We start from the raw sequence: 21,242 nt of genomic DNA, 5'->3' as shown, positions 1-21,242 counted from the left end.
TAATGGACCGATTTCAGCCAGTTTCAACAGGCTTGGTCCTTGGGCCCAAAAAATAATATGTACCAAATTTGATCGAAATATCTTCAAAATTGCGACCTGTACTCTGCACACAAGGTTTACATGGACAGCCAGCCGACCAGACAGCCAGACGGACGGACGGACATCGTTTAATCGACTCAGAAAGTGATTCTAAGTCGATCGGTATACTTTAAGGTGGGTGTTAGACTAATATTTTAGGGCGTTACAAACATCTGCACAAACGCATAATACCCTCCCCACTATGGTGGTGTAGGGTATAATGAAGAGATTATTTTCAAACGCGCCTTTTTTTATTGTTATCAATTTGATACATTGCGACTAGTCTCGATTGAAAATTATTGCGACTAACGGATGGTTAATTACGCTATTAAAGCAAAAATCAGGTATAAATACAATATTTTGCCGTTTGAAAAATGTGTGATCAAAATTGAACAAAATTGTGAACATTTTTCAAAATGGCTTAGTAATATATATTCTAATACACAATTCAATATTTTAAGGTTTTTTTCCTATAAAAATCAAATTTTTATCAGCACTATTGAAATTGACAATTTTTTATGGTTTTAGAAGTTTGGGGTCATTTTAACCCCAAGTGCCATAAAGGGTTAATTTTTCTGCTGTTTTTGTAAATACTAGGCTATGTGTTATATTTTACTTAAGTTTCATCAAAATCGGCACAAAAATATATAACATTTCGCTATTTATAAATTAGAAATTCCATAGAACAATTCTAGTGGGGGACGGTCAAAATTCGCAATTTTATTTTTTTGGAGCACTCTAATGTACATGTGTATGTACTTATGTTTTAAAACGGATTGAAAGTATGTATGTGTGAATGTAAAAAACTCATGGAAGAGTAAACTCTAATTGGAGTAAATCATTAACGAAATGGTATATTAACACCTTTGCCTGTCCTAATTGAATCTGTAAACATCCATAACAACTTAATTTGTACATTTGTGTACATTTTATCGAATAACACTGGTGGTCACCTGGTATCTCAATACATTGAGATAGATACATATGCGTGTGTACAAGTACATACATCTGTATATGTATTAATTTTATATGAAAGCCGTTTGTACTCGTGGGCATTAGATGTAGGAATGTGGGAATTCAATTCATGTTTCCAATTGGTAAATAGCAGCATCCCTGTTGGACTATTATTTTCTCTCTTACTCTCAAATCACTTGAATGAATGGGTGGTGGAGATGAATGGATAATTGTTAACAAAGTTGAAGTGTGTTAATTCTGTCAACGATTTCTTTTTCTATCTCGTATTTGGGCGGAGCTTGAGCGTAAGATGCGAGTATATTCGTATGAGTAGCATACACAGATACATTCACTCATTCATACAGATTCACAACAAATGAGTATTACCATGTTCTAAAAGGGATTTTAAATGGTTCAATGTAACAACTTAATCTTAACTGCTTCAGTAGTACTTAACAAGTGATTAAGGACCGATTAGTTAGTTAACTTTTAAAATTGCAATTGCCGCTGTTGATATTGAAAAAATAAAAAAAAAATAAAAACACACAGAAAAATGAGTCGTGACCATTTTGGCGGCGAAGATACGGAGCTTGTAACGTCCGAAGATGAAATAGAGAGTTATTGTGATTCCGAGTTAAATTGTAGTGATATTAGTGAGACACCTTGCAATAATGGCGATAAAAATCCACAATCAAGTGAAAATATTTCTTGTTCAAGTACATTATCAAAGTCTGATAGAAATTGTCCATTTAGCATAGACAGCATATTGGGACGATCGAATAACTTACATAAATATCATTCAGATACGTCAGTGATTAACAGCAACAACACAACTACGATAACGAAATCGTCATCCAGTCAATTGTCATCTCCAGATGTTTGTAAGTGAATTGATTATGTAATGTTAACTTGCATAACTCGAAATAAATGCGTTAAAATAATTTAATTGACCTCAGTGCATACAATATCAGTGGATTAATACTACATACAACTAAATAATAAACTACCCATCAAACATCATCAAAAATCAATCACAACCTATTTTTTGACAAAACGGTTTTTTAAGACGGTTAATGGGTTTTAGGCAAATATATTGTCTATAGCTTGCATAAATATTATTAAATGTCAAATTTAGTACAGAATTTTTTAATATACATATCGCTCATTTGCTGCAACAACGTCATTATTCAAAAAAAGTCGTTTCGAGAAAAACGGCTTTGAATGTTTCATGACATTTTACTATTTCTTCAATAAATTTTCAACAAATCATGCGATTTTAGAAATAAAACCTGATTTCAATAGTAGATATTAATATCTTTCTAATCTGTATTTAACCCAAATTTGTACTTGTCAAATCTTCGAGAAAACGTGAATTTTCATTTTGACGTTTACAACTATAAAACAATCTCATACAAAAAATAATTGACTTTTTTAAAACTGATAAAACTATATGTTGTTAGAATTTCATTATTATTTTATAATAAAATGTGAAGGAATAAAATATGTATATTAAATAAAAAATATAAAATGTTTAATGAAATTATAAAATATATTAGGAAAATAAAGTTGTAAATATAATACTTTAAGGTGTACAGTTTCTTTTGACGCTCACAGTATGTATAAAGAGTAAAGCTGAATTCACCCATGAGTTTCTGAAACATTTTTTGTTCGGAACAATTTTTATACCCTTAACCTTCGTGAGAAGGGTATATATAAGTTTGTCATTCCGTTTGTAATTTCTACATTTTTCATTTCCGACCCTATAAAGTATATATATTCTGGATCCTTATAGATAGCGGAGTCGATTAAGCCATGTCCGTCTGTCTGTCCGTCTGTTGAAATCAGTTTTCTGAAGACCCCAGATATCTTCGGGATGTCAGACATGCTTTCGAGAATTTTGCTATTTAAAATCAGCAAAATCGGTCCACAAATGGCTGAGATATGAGGAAAAAACCAAGACAACCTCGATTTTTGACCTATATCTGGATTACTAAGACATTAATATAGACAATATGGATATCTAATGATAGATATTTCAAAGACATTTGCAACGACGTATATAAGACCATAGTAAGTTGGAGCTACCATGGGTCAAAATCGGAAAAAAATGTTTAACCCGAATTTTTTTTTTCAAAAAAAAAATTTAAAAAACCAAAAAAAAAAATTTAAAAAAAAAAAAATTTAAAATAACAATCGAAAAATTTTTTTTCCAAAAAATTAAAAAAACAACAAAAAAAAAAATTAAATTTTGTTTACCTAAAAATATTTAAAATTTTGAAGTATAATTTGGTGAAGGGTATATAAGATTCGACACAGCCGAATATAGCACTCTTACTTGTTTTATATGTAGTTTGAAGTCTCTCTCAAAAATAGAACGTCAAACAACATATAAAAAAAAAATTGTTCCGAACAAAAAATGTTTCAGAAACTCATGGGTGAATTCAGCTTAAGCCAATAAAATTAAAATTAAATTAAATAACTTAAATTTATTCAAATATTTTACAAATTCATTAAACATTAAAATATTGGCATATTAGGTCCTTGGTATTTATAAATTTATCCACTTTTTCCGTAAATCCTCCCATTAAAGATTTTATAGTTGCTTCCGTTAATTTTTTGGGCATGTCCTGGGATACCTTTCTGTGTTCTTTAATTATTTTCTTTTACATTTGGGTGAATTGGACTCTCGTGGTATAAAATTTACATTATTGTTTGAATACCACTAATGGACATTTTTTTCCATAGCGGCATGATGCCAAATCGGGCCAGAAATATGAAGGCACTCTGTGCTGTTTTATGAAAGATAAAAGCCGTTTTTTTAGACCCTCCGTAATACATATTTCTGTGTTTATCGTGCCTGATGTCAGAAATTATTGGCTTCTTATGCCACAACTGCAAATGTCTTGCCACACAAGAAACTTCTTGGGGAATTTTATTTGTTTTTTTTTGTGCGGAATTATTCTTGTACTTTACCTCGTTCATCAGCCACATAAAATCTTGACCCGCAAGTTGTGAAAAGTCTGCCAGTACATAAGTTTCATCATCCATCACACAACAGGAGTATTTAATTATAACTCAGTTTTGTCTATCGTTGTTTTGCTTTTAAATTCTTTACCGCATTGCGATCTGGAACTTTCTGAATTTTATACGTCTTCAACCCAGCATTAAATTTGTCTCTGCGCACAAAAGAATCTGGAAATTACGAGCTTCTTTTCTGATAGAAGTGTTCGGTGCTCTTCAAAATAGTTGTTCGACTTATTTTGCCTTACCAACATCTCTTAGAACTATTCAATAAAAATTTTACATAAAACCGTGTTTTTTATAATGGCTTAACAGAAAAATTTTGTTTTCTGATTTTACAATAGTTTTAAAAAAGTTTTTGGTAATTTCTATAAGGTTATTCATTTAAAAAAAGGGAAAATTACACTCTGATTTTTTTACACTTTTACACAACAAAAACATGAACACAATTCCACAAAAAAATATAACTTTTTTTGGAATTTTTTTTTCTTGTGTTTGTTTTTTAATTTATTTATCAAACTCCATACAAATTCGTTAATTTAAGTGCATTGTTCATACCTGAACATTTATGATAAGTGCATAATACTTTTGGAAGCTATAAATGGTTTTCATGAAAAAAATTTCATTTAGCTGCTTAATATAAAATTAAATAAAAACAAAATATGAAAAATACGAGTTTGAATAAAAAATTGTGTTGCAAACTTCTTAATAATTTTAAAAGTAGCTAAAATACCAAATTTGTCGTTATTTTTAAAGGGAAACATCACAAAACTTCATGTAAATTATTTGCCGTTAGCTGCTTTTTTGGGCAGTAAACTTAAATGCACTTACCAGCATCAATCAGCAGGTAAGTTAACTGATGTTAACTGCACTTTTAACTTACCTGCACAAAATATCGTGCAAAGTTGGTTGTGCAGGTAAGTCAAAATTACTGTATTCAAAATAGCGCAGGCTCGTTGAAATTTTATGCCCCACAATTGATTGTTTAATAAATAATTTGACATTCCAGCATGTCTGAAATATATACTCATTATTTTATTGTGAGAATCCAATATAAATACATATTTCCCCCAAAGAACTTATGAATGAATGCATGAATCTGTTCATGAATTAAATCTGTCCATAGTTAAAAGAAACACGCTGTCCCGCAATACATCTCTTCATCTCTGTAAAATCTATTTTTAAAAAAAACATTATTTCCACGAAAACATACGATTTTGTAAATGTAAACCCGTAATGTAAATTGGCAAGTTTTGCCACCTTTTGAAATTTCCAAAACGGGACACCACTAAAAGATCAGTAAAAAAATTCGTTTATAATTATTATCCTATTTTATTTATTAAAATCAACAAGAACACATTAAGTGCATAATTCAGAAACACGAAAGGAAAACAATTTTCAAATTATTGTATGAAAATCACTCAGTTTTTAAATAATTTGTGAATGCTTTTCATACAAAAAATTAAAAATTGTTCTCCTTGCGAGTTTCTGAATCAGGGCTTAATTCAAATTGCATAAAATCTAGAGTCTAGATTCTAGACTCATAAAACTTTAACAAAAAAAAAAAAACGTAAATAAAATAGGAATAGTTAAATCTTATTTGAAGTAATAACTTCAACAAACTCAGCACATCTTAAGCAGAATTTGAAATGGACCAATAACTTTAACTAAATGCACAATAGTGTTTATAAAAAACCGACTTTTTAAAATACCGGTTTGTCGGTTAACGGAAAATTGGCCTTTTTACAAAAACCGGTTTTTCGGCTAACCGACTTCGAAAAAACCGGTTAACCGTCATATATGTGTAGAAAACATAAAATGTCCTATAAAGTATACACTGCTTTAAAATTTGTAGTTTTTAGTAGTCAGGAATGGTTAATATTAAATAACTATAAATATACAAAAGTGCTAAGTCCATTTTATTTTGTAAAAATTTCAAAATTATTATCTCAGTCAAATTGTGTGTAACATACATAAATATATAATTCTGTTTTAATTATTGGTTTATTCATTAAATTTCTACCAAAAAATATAAATCACCAATTTTTTAATTAAATATTTTATAATTTTGAAATTTATTATCACCTCGACTTTCTGATATGAAACATAAAATTTTACAAGTCCGAAAAAGGACATATAAGATGCAAACGCACTTCTTCTTAGCTGTGATTGTTTGTCATTATAAATCATACCAAATAATTTATAAAACTCCATTATCAGATTTCAAAAATATTTCAAATCATGGATTTTAGAACGTTTTTTGTCTCTCCTTTAATATTTCTGAAAAGGAATTTAAATGATTAATATAATAAAATTTTAAAAACAAAACACATCGAATTCAATTTAACGTTTGATAAAATCATCACTAAGTTTTTAATGAATCATTAGTAAGTTTTAACTTAACTTCTAGAATTAATTTTTAATAGTTTCAGTATATGCAATTTATTCTGAAAAAGTTTTTCAGTAAACTCATCGTCCTCTACTATTTAGAATCATTGTAATTCTTAAAATATTATTCTAAAGAGGTTTGTATTGTAAATCAGCAGTTTAGGTTTCCAATCAGACCAAATGTTTGATATAATGTGTACCCAATGAATATAAAAAAAGGACAAAAACATGAGATTTATTAATTTTTGACCCAAATTTTAAAAAACCGGTTAACCGAGTGAAAAAACAGGATAAACCGGTTAACCGAAAATCAACATTTTAAATTAACCGGTTCGCAAAAAACCGAGATTTCGAAGAAAAACCGGTTTTTCGGTTAACCGGTTTACAAACACTAATGCACAAGCATCATAGAGCAATAAAAATATATTGCAGTATCATAAACAAATTTTTTAAACATTTTAGGATTACTGTATTTAAATGTGTTTTTTGGGTACTCATAGAAGTTTATATTGTTTAATAGTGATATTCAGTTTTGACAACATACTATTTAAGAAACATATTGCCGAAAATAATGCATCCTTGTCTATCGGTATTTGAAAATTCTATTTTTATTTTATGAAAAATATCAAAAACTTCTGTAGGTTGAATGAAATCACCAAAGTATAACAAGTAGTCCGACTCTCTATTTTTATACCAGGGACCGAAAATAATAATTATTCTTGAAATTTCTAAGGAAAAAAGCCATCACAGGATAATATCGGAGAGTCAAGTCAAGCATACCATTTTGATTGTTTTCAACTATAATTTCATAAAATAACATGCTTTTTAAATTCTTGATTTTTATTTTTTTTGTCAGAAATAATTGTTATTTTCTGATTTTTATTTTTTATGTCAGAAATAATTGTTATTTTTGATTTTTATTTTTTTTTGTCAGGAATATTTGTCGGACTTTGAGTTTTATTTTTTTTGTCAGGAATATTTGTCAGACTTTGATTTTTATTTTTTTTGTCAGAAATAATTTTTATTTTTATTTTTTTTGTCAGATATATTTGTCAGACTTTGATTTTTATTTTTATACCCTTCACTGTGAGTGGCATGGGTATAAGTTTGTCATTCCGTTTGTAATTTCTACATTTTTCATTTGCGACCCCACAAAGTATATATATTCTGGATCGTTATAGATATTCGGCTGTATGTTGAAATCAACTTTCCGTAGCCCCCAAATAACTTACAAACATGATTGATACATCAATATATCGGGAATTCTTCCGGCTCGGTTGTCATTTAAAATCGGCCCACAAATGGCTGAGATAACGGGACAACCTCGATTTTTGGCCTATTTTTGATCTATATCTGGATAACTAAGTCATTAATATAGGCATTATGGATATCTAATGATAGATATTTCAAAGTCCATTGCAACGATGTATGTATATAAGGCTTTGACCTACAATGGGTCAAAATCGGGAAAAATATTTTTTAACCCGAATTTTTTTTTAACAAAAAATTTTTTTGTTCATAAATTTTTTTTTTTACCAACAAATTTTTTTTTGTCATAATTTTTTTTTTTTAACAACAAATTTTTTTGTCATAAATTTTTTTTTACCAAAAAAATTTGTTTGTCAAAAATTTTTTTGTTTCCAAAAAAATTTTTTTGTCATAAATTTTTTTTACCAAAAAAATTTTTTGGTAAAAAAAAATGCCTATATTAATGACTTAGTTATCCAGATATAGATCAAAAATAGGCCAAAAATCGAGGTTGTCCCGTTATCTCAGCCATTTGTGGGCCGATTTTCTCGATTTTAAATGGCAACCGAGCCGGAAGAATTCCCGATATATTGACGTATCAATCATGTTTGTAAGTTATTTGGGGGCTACGGAAAGTTGATTTCAACATACAGTTGATTTCAATAGACGGACATGGCGATATCGACTTCACTATCTATAACGATCCAGAATATATATACTTTGTGGGGTCGCAAATGAAAAATGTAAAAATTATAAACGGAATGACAAACTTATACCCTTGCCACTCGTGGTGAAGGGTATAAAAATAAAAATCAAAGTCTGACAAATATATCTGACAAAAAAAATAAAAATCAAAAAATAACAATTATTTCCGACAAAAATAATAAAAATCAAAGTCTGACAAATATTCATGACAAAAAAAATAAAACTCAAAGTCTGACAAATATTCCTGACAAAAAAAAATAAAAATCAAAAATAACAATTATTTCTGACAAAAAAAATAAAAATCAGAAAATAACAATTATTTCTGACAAAAAAAATAAAACTCAGAAAATAACAATTATGTTGTGATTTTTATTATAAATGTCATAATTGTTACGGTCCCTGTTTTATACCCTTCACCTTCGTGAGACCCTATAAAGTATTTATATTCTGGATCCTTATAGATAGCAGAGTTGATTAAGCCATGTCCGACACTGTTTAAATGAACATTCCGAAGCCCCCAAATAACTTACATACCCGGCTCGGTTGCTATTTAAAATCGAGAAAATCGGTCCACAAATGGCTGAGATATAAGAAAAAAACCAGGACAACCTCGATTTTTTACCTATATCTGGATTACTAAGTTATGAATATAGACAATATATAATGATAGATATTTCAAAGACCTTTGCAACGACGTATATAAGACCATAGTAAGTTGGACCTACAATGGGCCAAAATCGGAAAAATATTTTTTAACCCGAATTTTTTTCCCCCAAAAGTTTTTTTTCGCTAATATTAAACAAATTGAAAAAACAAAATTTAAATTAAAAAAACAATTCGAAACTTTTTTTACAAAAACCCTGAACACCCTTGTGATAGAATTATACACATCAAAATACTTGAAATTTTAACTACGATTTTCCGACTAAATAAAGTGACAAATGACGTCCTGTTCAGAGTATAACTAGTAAGTCCCGACGAAAACTGCAAGTCTAAAATGGTTACACATATAATTGAATGATATTACACTTTCTTTCAATAAAAAGCTTATTAAACAATTTATTGCAATGAACAATTTAGAATTGCCCAAATGAAAATTTCAAAAATGTATAGTGGAAGAAGTTGAACTTTTGCTTATTTTGTTCCATTTTTTATTGTGTATTAGTTTGATTCAGTTGTATTTGGAAATAAAATGTAATACGGTTTTATTTTAAGTTACTTTATATATTACTAGCTTGACCCAGTGCGCTTCGCTACCCCTGTCGTAGTAAAATAAAAAAATATTAAAGGATTCTATACAAAAATAAATGAATATAATTAATACCGGAATTTCTTGTCTGTCTTTGCAGACAAGAAATTGATATGAAAGCAATTTATAAAAATTTAGAAAACTCTACATATAACAGTTGTTTAGATATTTGATACCACAGTTACAACTTTGAAGGAAATAAATCCTTCAAAGTTTTTAATAAAGTTCATGAGATATTCGATAACATGTCCAGTTCCATGTCCACTATTAATAACCCGCCCGTTTTCAGACACATTACGTAAAATTATAAAAAAATGTTTCGGAGAAAGTTTGAAGAATTATGCAATTTTAGTTACTCAGATATTCAAAAAAAAACTATGTACCTTGTATGGAAGTATCCATACCCACTGTTTATATCCCAGCCATTTTTAACTAAACTCCTTACAGTGATGAGAAATTAATTCACACAAAGTTTAAGTACTTTTACGGTTACAGGTCTCCAAATATACTAAATTAATTTTTTACTTTTCAAATGGTTGAATTCCGTCCATTTTCAGACAATTTATATATTTTTTTGTTAATTTTCGGGAAATGTTTGTCGGGAATTTCTTCATAAGTTTTCTTCTAAAAGTTACAATTTTCAGATTCGTTTCGATGGCCAAATTTGTTGCTAATTGAATCATTCTATTATATCCATAAATTTTTTCGGTTCTAGCAACAGATAGTCAGTTGGCAAAGAAGTATTACGGTTGAAATAACCGAATTCACTCAATACAAGCCACAGCAGAAAAATTTGGTTATTAAGAATGAATCTAATTTAAAGTTTATGCTCATAAAGGAATTATTAAGATGCCTAACATTACAACTTTTAGGGATATTCAATGACTATGATTCATAATTAGTAAATAATAACAATAAGAGTGGTTCAAATTTGTTTATCTACAATCATATATGAAAAATATCTCTAACTACGCGTGTTTTATAGATTTAACATAGCCGTAATTTTTAAGTAAATTAATTAAACAAAGAATTTATTGATTTCATACTGATTAAAACTATGACTGTGACAATACTGGTAAAATGCCACTATTAAATTAGAAACTAGAGATGAGCGATATTTCCATACCTGTGATTTAATCACTGTGATTGAAAAATCACTGGTAACAACAGTTACTGAATATTGCAAGTAACAGGTACAATTAAGTCGTTCTTTTATATTTTTCAACATACTGTTAAATGTTGTTCTTTTATTTTCATCAACATTCGCAGGCAACGTTTTAGAAAAATCACTGGAACAACTGTAGTAACAGGTACTTTTAATATCGTTCTTTCACATTTTTCAACATACTGTTAAATGTCGTTCTTTTGTATCTTTCAACATTCATTAGTAACGTTTTTAAAAAATCACTGGTAAGAAAGCAAGAAAGTAACAGGTACTTTTAATGTCGTTCTTTTAAGTATTTCAACAAACTGTTAACGACATTTAATATTTTTCAACATTCACTGGTAACAACAGCCTATTTTTAGGCGCATAATTTTATTTATCTCCAACACAGTGTATAAAATAAAATGTTAAGTACCATATCAGTTAATTCTCTTAAAATTTTGTTACATTTGCTTAATTTTGTTATTTTCCTATTTAAAATAAAGTTTTTAAATCAGCAAATATTAGTTTTTGGTTAACATACGAGCAGATTTAAGAATGCAAATAATACATAATATATTCTTCTTAACATAATTGTTATTTTGTTTAAAATAGACAAAACGTGATCACGGTCACTGTTTAAAAGAACAGTGATTTATAAATCACGTTCACTGAGAACGACGTTCTTCAAAAATCACGGGATCGCTCATCTCTATTAGAAACCCTTATAAATGCTGAACCAACATTGTACAATCAAATATAGTTATTTTATACTTCTTTTAAAACCATGCTACAATTATAAGTCAATTTATCCGAAACAAAATTTTCTGGTTTTTGGTTTAATTTAGTGTAAAAAAATTCCCGGGAATGAAACGATTTTTTAATTTCATCCCGGGAAAGAAAAAAGTCCGGGAAATTAGGAACCCTAGTTTCAAGATGTTTAGAAATAACTATTTACTTTGTTTGTTAGAGCACTCATTCCCTGTTCCGATCCTTATCTTTTTTGGTTAAACCGTATGCAGTGATAAGAAATTGATTCGTATAAAGTTTGAAGACTCACAATTATAGTTCTGCAGATATTCGAAAATAATTTGCATGGGAGGGGCCTCGGCCACTAAATTAATTTTCAGCCAGACTATGTAAAACTATAAGTTAGAAATTCGGACAATGTTTGAAGTATATCGGAATTATAGTTCTCAAAATATTTTGAAATAACTATATACTTTGTATGGAAGGTGACTCACCCCCAGTTCCAATCCATCCTAATTTTCGTTGAACTTCATGCAGTGATAAGAAATTGATTCGTATGAAATTTGAAGACTTTCTCAATTATACTACTCCAGATAATACAATCAGCCAAATTCCGTATAGTGATAAGAAATTAATGTGTTCAAAGTTTAAATACTTTTGCAATTATAGTTCTTCAGATGTTGTAAAATGCTAAAGGTATTCTTCGGAAAAAGTTTGAAGACTTCCACAATTATAGCTCTCCAGATATTTGAAAATAATTATTTACTTTGTATCGGTGGTGTCACAACCCCTATTCCGATCCGTCCTGTTTTCGGTTAAACTTCATGGAGTTATATGAAATCAATTATTATAAAATTTGAATATTGTCACAATTATAGTTCTGCAGATATTTGAAAATAAATGTTTTTTATCCTATTTTCCCGTTTTTCCCCTTTTTATCCCTTTATGGTCCAAGTAATAATATATCTATGTTCGAAATTTCAATAAAATACATAATACAAAACATTTGAGTTTCACAACGATTCGACCACAAAAGTTCGTAATTTATCAACGATTTAACAACTAGTCGTGATTGATTTGACAACAGGCCGTTTTCAATTTGACAACATCTGGTATATTTAATTTGTTCGTTATGGATTTAGGTAAATAAAATAAAATTTTACTTTTCAAATATGAATAACTCGTAAACTATAAGAGATAATATATGGCTAAAGCAACGTAGATCTCGTCTAGTAGATTCCATATATATAAAAATCTTTCAAATCGGATCGCAAACAAAAATTTGGCATCATTTTTAATTTTTGATATACCCGAGGTGCACCACTTTGGGTCATTGTGGCTCGGCCCCCCCTTGGTGTTATAAGCCCAAATTCAAAACATAATCTTATCAACACCTCCTTTATCGGCATTTTATTAAAATTGGGCTATTAGTTTAGAAGTTACAGATTTATTTCCACTTTTTTCCGTATCCCCCACTGTGGAACGGTGCGTTCATGATTTGACCACAGGCCGTTCTTAATTTGCCAACATTTGGTATTTTTATACTTTCGTTCTTAATTTCACAACGTTTTGTTCTAGATTTAAGAACGGATGTTCTCGAAACATTGTGAACGCTCCGTTCATTACTTTATAACGCCTTTTTCTCTCTGTGTAGTACTACTTACATATTTAACTATACTATATTTACTCATCTGCACAGAATTTTATAATTTTCACACTTTTAAAAATGTCCAGTCCTATTTGTGTTGTTGTTTCTCCAATGTAAACATTTTAATCCGATGTGTACAATGTTAATTGAGACAATACCAAACGAAGTATTTATTTATCTTAGAAGTGTTAAATGCAATCAGGTTGAAATAGATGCTCAACTAGTTGGTGAATTATTTGTACTTTTGACGTGATATTTGATGCAAATTAGTAAAAATTTACACCAAACTGTTTGAGGCAAACAAACACTCATACATATATGTATACAACAAATGCAAATCCTACCAATGAACTTAATGTCATTGATACCTGATTTTAGTCATAGATCAGTTACAATAGGTAACTTAGAGCCAAAAACATAAGTCTGTTGTCGAAAACCTAGTTCATGTATTTCCGTGTATATACAGTGGCTCACATCGAAAGTCGGGCATGTTATGACAAAAACTTTAACGCCTGAAATAAAAAAACCGCTTAGGTGATTCCAAAAAATCGTTAATATATTTAAGAAAAAAAATCATTTTCGAGGCGTCCAAATTTCAGAAAAAGTTAAAAATTTAGTTTTTCACAACTTTTATTTTTAATGTTTTTTCAGTAGTTAAAACCTTAAAAGAAAGTACTGGGGCATGTATTAAAACCATAGGTGCCCATTGCAGTACCACTTTTCAGTATATATTTTATTTTACTGGTACTGCACTTCAATTTTCATTATCAGTAAATTTTTACTGATTACAGAACAAAAAACAGTATTCAGTAAATTTTACTGATTACTGAAAAACAAAATCAGTATTCAGTAAATTTTACTGATTACTGAAAAAAATTTCAGTAATCAGTAAATTTTACTGAATACTGGAAAAAAATCTGTAATCAGTAAAATTTACTGATTACTGAAATTATTTTCAGTAATCAGTAAATTTGCAGAGTCTAGAGATTTTCACAGTCACTCACTTTCATTCGACAACGTAGAATGGCCCTTTGAAGTACCATTACTTACTATTGACATCAATTGAAGTTTTTATTTTTTAATTTTTTGTGAAAATCTCTACAATTTTACTGATTATTGAATCAGTAAATTTTACTGATTACTGATTTTTTTTCAGTAAAGTTTACTGAATACTGATTTTTTTTCAGTAATCAGTAAAATTTACTGAATACTGATTTTGTTTTTAAGTAATCAGTAAAATTTACTGAATACTGATTTTTTTTTCAGTAATCAGTAAAATTTACTGAATACTGATTTTTTTTTTCAGTAATCAGTAAAAATTTACTGGTAATGAAACTTATATTTCATTACCAGTAAGCATTTACTGATTACTGAAACGCTTACTGCAGTAAAAAAGTAATGCAGTATGCCCATGTATGATTAAAACCCTAAGATGACATTGCATTACATAATTTTTATTTATTAGCGGTATTCACTGTTAAGTGCGAATGGTCTAGCATCATTGCAAATGCAAAATTTTACCGTAATCCTATAACAAAATACACACAAAAACATTTACAATTTTGCATTTGCAATGATGCAATACCATTCGCACTTAATACTGAACTCCGCTATTGTAACAGAAATATATATATTTTAAGTGTTTGTTTATCAGTATTCTTCATTTATACATTTGAAAATGTACAATCATATGTTTCTATCTTGATATCAAGTTCTCTATCAACGAACTGTCACTTGCTCTGTCGCACAGTGGTATGAGAAAAAAAAAGATGGAAATAAATCTGTAACTTCTAAACCCTAAGTCTGATTTGAATGCAAAAAGGCGAAGTGTTGTCTAGTTTAAGTTTTGACGGGCGCGTCAGGGGCTGGGCCAGGGGTCCCCAAAGTAGGACAAATCGGGTATGGTAAATTTTTAAAATTATCCTATTTCTTCCTTTGTATTCCGATTTCGTCGTAGCTATCAATCTCTTATAGCTTAGGAGATATTCGCATTTGAAAATTAAATTTTCAACATTTTTACCCACCCTACTCCATTTTTTTGTTGACCGCGGTTCCAAATATTTCCCGATTTTCTCCATTTTTCTTAATTTTGCGAATATCTCCTAAGCTATAAGAGATAATTGACAGCTACGAGGTTTTATGTAGTGCTCAATGAGAAGATTCTATATATGTAATTTTTTTGAAATCGGAACACAAACGAAGAAATAGGATCATTTTAAAAATTGACCATACCCGAGGTGTCCTACTTTGGGGACCCCTGGCCCAGCTCATGAGGTGCAGATTCAAAACTTAAACTCGACGATACTTCCCCTTTGCGCATGTGCAATTTCATTCAAGTCGGACTAAGGGTTTAGAAGTTACAGATTTATTTCCATCTTTTTTTTTTCTCATACCACTGTGTGTCGTTACAAGTTTTTATAAGAAAACGGAAGTAAAACGGAATCCCGCAGCTTCCAGTAATAATTTGCACAAATTATCAAGTACGCGAACAAACTATATTAAAATTTTATTAAAATGTGTAAACTGTAAAAATAAAAAAATGTATAAAGAGTCGTAAAAATTAAAATCAATTAAAAATTGTGTTTTTCAAAATTATTTAAATAAACTATCCAAGTGTGCTATGATATCGTAAACTATAATGATTTTAAATATTTTCCCTTTATAGCATCTATCGATTTTGGAAATATTTTAAACCATGGCGTCAATTCAATACCTGGCTACGATAATAATATAAAGCGTTTACATCCGTTAGTAAATTATGGAGGGTTAAACTCGGCTCCTGTTATTTACAGCAACTGGATTGGTCTGCCAACAAAACCAATGATCGGAACACATTTCAATCATTTGCATCATCATCACTTAATGGGACTTCAAGGTATTCTTTACTTATACATATGTGTTTTTTTTACTTGTTTCTGAATTTCGACGAAAGCAGTTGATATGTTAGTCTAATACAGAATTATATTTTTAAAAACTTATAAAAGTAAAAAAATATAGTAATAAATTATAAGTCCACATGTAAAGTGAAATGGAAAAATCAAATTTACTGGTTTTAGGAAAGTTAAGTTACACACATGGCCGGGAAAACGTTATCCCAATTATATAAAAATTAATATAAGATATTTTATGATTTTTTAGTAACTCGAAAATTGTAAAACCCATTTTTGGCTTTTATATCTTTTTAATGAGATAACTATGTATCGATTAAGGTTCTGTTATTGCTAAATTTGTATTTTTGTCGATACGACACAGTTTAACAATATTCAATTAGTATCAAAATTATCACAATAATCATATTAGCACTTCTCGAAATTTCTTTCAAAACATAAATGTAGCTTAACTAAAATTAAAAATTTCCTTTTTCCGAATGTTCGTTCATACACATTTATTATACATATGTATTTTTTTCATTTTACAGCAAAGCGATTTCGTAAACAAGGAATAGATCGTAAACCGCGACAGGCATACAGTGCAAAGCAACTAGAAAGACTAGAAAATGAATTTAAACAAGATAAATATTTAAGTGTCAGCAAACGAATGGAACTATCAAAATCATTGAACTTAACAGAGGTGCAAATAAAGACATGGTTTCAAAACAGACGTACCAAATGGAAAAAACAGTTGACGTCCCGTTTAAAGATCGCCCAACGGCAAGGAGTATATGAGAATAATCTTTACTTAACAAATGTTGTAAATGGTTCGAATTTAGTCGTACAACCCAATGCAGCACCGCCACCTTCTGCAAACACAATTCCAGCAATATTTCCTCCCTACTATGCATCGGCATTTTGTTTTGCTAACAATTTGCTATTCCCAAAATCCCTAACAGCGGCCAACAATTATCTTATTAATTCTCAGTGCGATAATACATCAAATATTACACTAAAATCTACAAATAATAACCAATCACTGGCTCTAATTGCAAACACAAGTCCATCATAATGTTAATTTTCGTTGGTTCTTTTCGAAAAAATTATGTACATGCATACATATGGTCTCCTACATACATACATATGTATAAACTTTGATTGTTATTCTTAAGTATTTATATTATAAAAAAATATTTGAAGACTATTTCCAATATAGATTTTTAAAATTCTGCCTTAAACTGTATGCTGAAAATTGTATAAATGGATGTAGAATGTACATTAGATCTACATTTAAAAAGTAGAGTCTAATTTGGTTTATTTGTATATAAAACTAATTAAGTCGTGGTGGTTTATATAATCTTATTTTTACGTTTGAATAAATATAATATTTATTTTGTTACAATCTTTCTAACAAGATATAAAACTTTAAAATCCACTGAAAAGATAGCAAAGTTATAAACATTTTCCATCATAGAAAAATTAGTTTTTTAAGAGGATATCTAATGTACATTGTGCATATCGGGAGTCTATATTCAAAAATGACAATTCGAAGAAGTAGGGTTCTGAAAAAGTACTATGTATAATATCCAAATTTGTATACCCCAACAAGAATTAAATTTTCCATCCCTGGTAGTACTATAACACGGTCATATTTTGCGACTCACTTTTGAGACAATAGTTGTGTTCGCGTACTTGATAATTTGTAATAATTTGTACAAATTATCACTGGAAGTTACGGGATTCCGTTCGTTTACTTTTAAAAACTTGTAACGAGAGTGCAAGAGAGTGTTAAAAGTGACAGTTCGTAGATAGAGAACATGATATTTTTTACTGGACATTTTTGTCCAGTAAAAAATATCAACATAAAAAACGTTTAAAACATATGGTTGTAAATGCAAACAAAACTAAAAAGTTGAAAATTAATACAATTTACAAGTTTTGCAAAGAAAAGAAGTAAAATGGCCCAAAACAAACGTTTAATTATTAATTTATAATAAAATACAACTTATTTTTACAAATTGATGTTCGCGTACTTTTTTTTGTTACTTTTCAGATTGAGAGTAATTTATTTTTACTCTCTAAAATAAAGTTACTGGATATTTTTTACTGAAAAGTACGCGAACACACCTAATATCATATTAAAGTGTGTGTTTTTACAGCTTTAACATAGCAAGAAAGCGATATGTTGTTCTGTTTTTGAAACTTGTCAAAAAAGTATTCTACAAGTGGATTGGATTTTATTTTTGTAACTGTCCCACAAGTGTGTCGTAAAATGTGACCGCCTAAAGCCGCTTTAAAATACACCACAGTTCACTTTAAGCTGCTTTAGAGAGAGTCAACTGAATCTTATATCAATAAAATTAAACACAGAAATCATGTCATTTAAATGCATTTTAGTTTTTATTTATTTTAGCTTCCAAGGTTCTTTAAGCACTTAAGGACATTATTTTCACTGAAAATAAATCCAATACATACTGTAAATTTCGTAATTAAGTATTCAGTGTAAGTTTTATTTATTAAATAAATATTATATTTAACTATTGACTTTTAATTTTAGCGTTAATATAATATCAAGTCAAAATCTGACAATGCATTGCAAATTCGAGACTATATAGAATTTTTATATGATCCGGAAAGATAACTTAATGCAAAAGCGTGTAAAAAAAAATTTGTATCACTTAAGCGGACATATCACCCCCAATACCTATCCAAACTTTAAAAAAAAAAAAAATGTTTTAAAAATTCAATTATTAACTACTAAATTGTATGTATATCAAACAATAAAGTAAAATTTTGTGAAAATGTACTAATTCACTTAATTGTGAATAAATTCGAAATATCTCATTTTGTTGCTATTATATGTGGGTTCGTGATAAAGTAATAAACCTGAACAAGTTCTGCAGTTTTCGATTTTTCATGAGTTTTTTAAAACAAAAAAATTAGCTATTTTCACATAAAAAATAAATTTTTTGCTTTAATTTGTTATTATAACTCCGAAACTAATATGCCGATCAGTGTTTCCACAACCTCAAAATATTTGTAACCAAGTTTGATTAAAAAAAGAACCAAAGTGTTTAAAAAGTAAACAAAAATTATTTGTTGCAAACGACTTGTTTTTAACTTTTTGTTTAAAAAAATTTATGAACAGAAGTATGAAATTTAATTTTTTTGATACATTTTACACAGGTTAAATTTTATGTCAAGATTTCAAAATTTACAATATTATGAAAATAAATTCTTAATAGCAAAATATTCTGAAAAATCGACAGAAATAATTTTTAATTATTTTTCTTTTGAAATATTTAAAAAAAAAATCCAGTACAGAATTATTTTTACTGAATGTTGAAGTTCTGTGATACTAGGATTAAGATTGACTTATAGTATATGTTGTGTTGTAATGATTATATATATTCCAGTTTTTTTAAATAATAAGTTAATTGACAATGTAACAATAGCATTTCAATTCAACAATAAAAGAAAAAACCCCTGAAGAAGTTTGAAACAAACAAACGAAACGTTGGGAAAATAATAATAAAAAATTAAAATACTTTGATTTTTATTTATACATTTGGTAACAAATGATTGACCATAAATAGCCCGTAAGATTGGAATCTTAAAAACAAAATTGTCAACATCATTGGTCATAAATAGAAAACTAAAAAAGTAAATCTTTTAATTTTTTTAAAATGTACTTCATTTTGTGTAAGTTCTACAAATAGTGGCACAGATTTTCAAATATTACACTTTTGCTGAACATTTTTCATAGTAATTATCTTAGTCCCCTTTTACAATGCAGAAATTGAAAGGCAGAAATTTTTCTCATTCTCTTTTGAACTAACCTAAACCTGTGTAATACACACTCTACCTCTTTAATCCCTCGCCCACAAACTTCGTATGTCTGCCTTTCAATTTCTGCATTGTAAAAGTAAAATTAAAAAAATATGAATGGAAATACGAAAATAAAACATACAAAATTTGAGAATCTCTCAATTACAGTTCACTTGATATTCGAAAATAACTAACTAATTTTGTATAGGAGATACTACGCCACTGCTCTGATCCCACCCATTTTTAAACCTTTTATGTAAATATCAAGCTTTACTTTAACTTCCCTTTATAAGGGAGGGGTCATGCCTACTAAGCCGATCATGCTTACCTAAACTTCGAACAGGGATCAGGAATAAAATTGCTTTTAGCTAACCTCCGTAGAATGGTAATAAATTGATTGATAAAGAGTTTAAATTCTTTTAGAATTATAGTTCTCCAGATATTCAAAATTAATTATTTACTTTGTGCCACAACCACTAATGCAATCCCGACCATTTTCAGCCAATCTGAGTAAAATGGAAAAAGTTTGAAGAACCTTGCAATTATTACTTTGTATGGGAGGTGACGCACCTCCTTTTCCGACCCCTCCCATTTTGGGTGCTATGTCCTCTAATATAATTCCGTCTATATTCAGCTAAACTCTGCACAGTAATAAGAAATAAATTCGCTATAAGTTTAAACACTTTTACAATTATAGTTCTACAGATATTCGAAATTAATTATATACTTTGTATGGGGTGTGCCACGCCCACTATTCCAATCCCGACCAATTTCAGCGAAACTATGCAAAATTATAAAAGAGCCATTTAGACTAAGTTTGAAGAATCTTGCAATTATAGTTCACAAAATATTTAGAAATATGTAACTAATTTTGATTAAACTTCATGCAGTGATAAGTAATTGATTCGTATGAAGTTTGAAAACCGTCACAATTATAGTTCTGCACATATTATAAAATAACTATTTACTTATGTATGTACAATTACATATTTACCCCCATATGCATAAACAGTTTTTAAATTTGTCAAAGGTTTATAAAACAAATTTTGAATGGAAAAGCTAAGATCTTAGCTTAACCCAGTTTGCCAGGCAGTCATAGACGAAATTTTCGTCGATGATGTCTTCAGGACATTTTATAATTTGTCGCCTATACAAAGCAATTAAGGACAAGTATAAAACAAAGTCGCATATGTTGTCGTGTTTTAAGCTCCATTGTTGATTAGCTAACGACAATTTCATGAACTTGTCTTGAATAAAATAATATTGAGGACAAAGTGAACGACAAGTGCATGCATTTTGTCCTGTATCAAGCCACATCCACGACAAGATGAGCGACAATGTCTTCATCTGATCGTCAGT

The 21,242-nt window shown here is 29.1% G+C and overlaps 1 protein-coding gene across 1 annotated transcript; it reads left to right on the top strand.

Annotated features, from left to right (window-relative positions):
* The first annotated feature begins 1,575 nt into the window (after positions 1 to 1,575).
* On the top strand, positions 1,576 to 17,127 carry LOC135949182 (homeobox protein engrailed-1a). Its single transcript, XM_065498657.1, has 3 exons — positions 1,576 to 1,913; positions 15,851 to 16,060; positions 16,604 to 17,127. Exons 1-3 carry the CDS (start codon positions 1,586 to 1,588, stop codon positions 17,125 to 17,127), a joined length of 1,062 nt encoding a protein of 353 aa, XP_065354729.1. The 5' UTR covers positions 1,576 to 1,585.
* The last annotated feature ends 4,115 nt before the right edge of the window (positions 17,128 to 21,242 follow it).

The sequence above is a fragment of the Calliphora vicina genome, chromosome 1 (genome assembly GCF_958450345.1).
Source record: "Calliphora vicina chromosome 1, idCalVici1.1, whole genome shotgun sequence".
Classification (NCBI taxonomy): domain Eukaryota; kingdom Metazoa; phylum Arthropoda; class Insecta; order Diptera; family Calliphoridae; genus Calliphora; species Calliphora vicina.
This window is presented reverse-complemented; position numbering and strand designations above follow the sequence as displayed.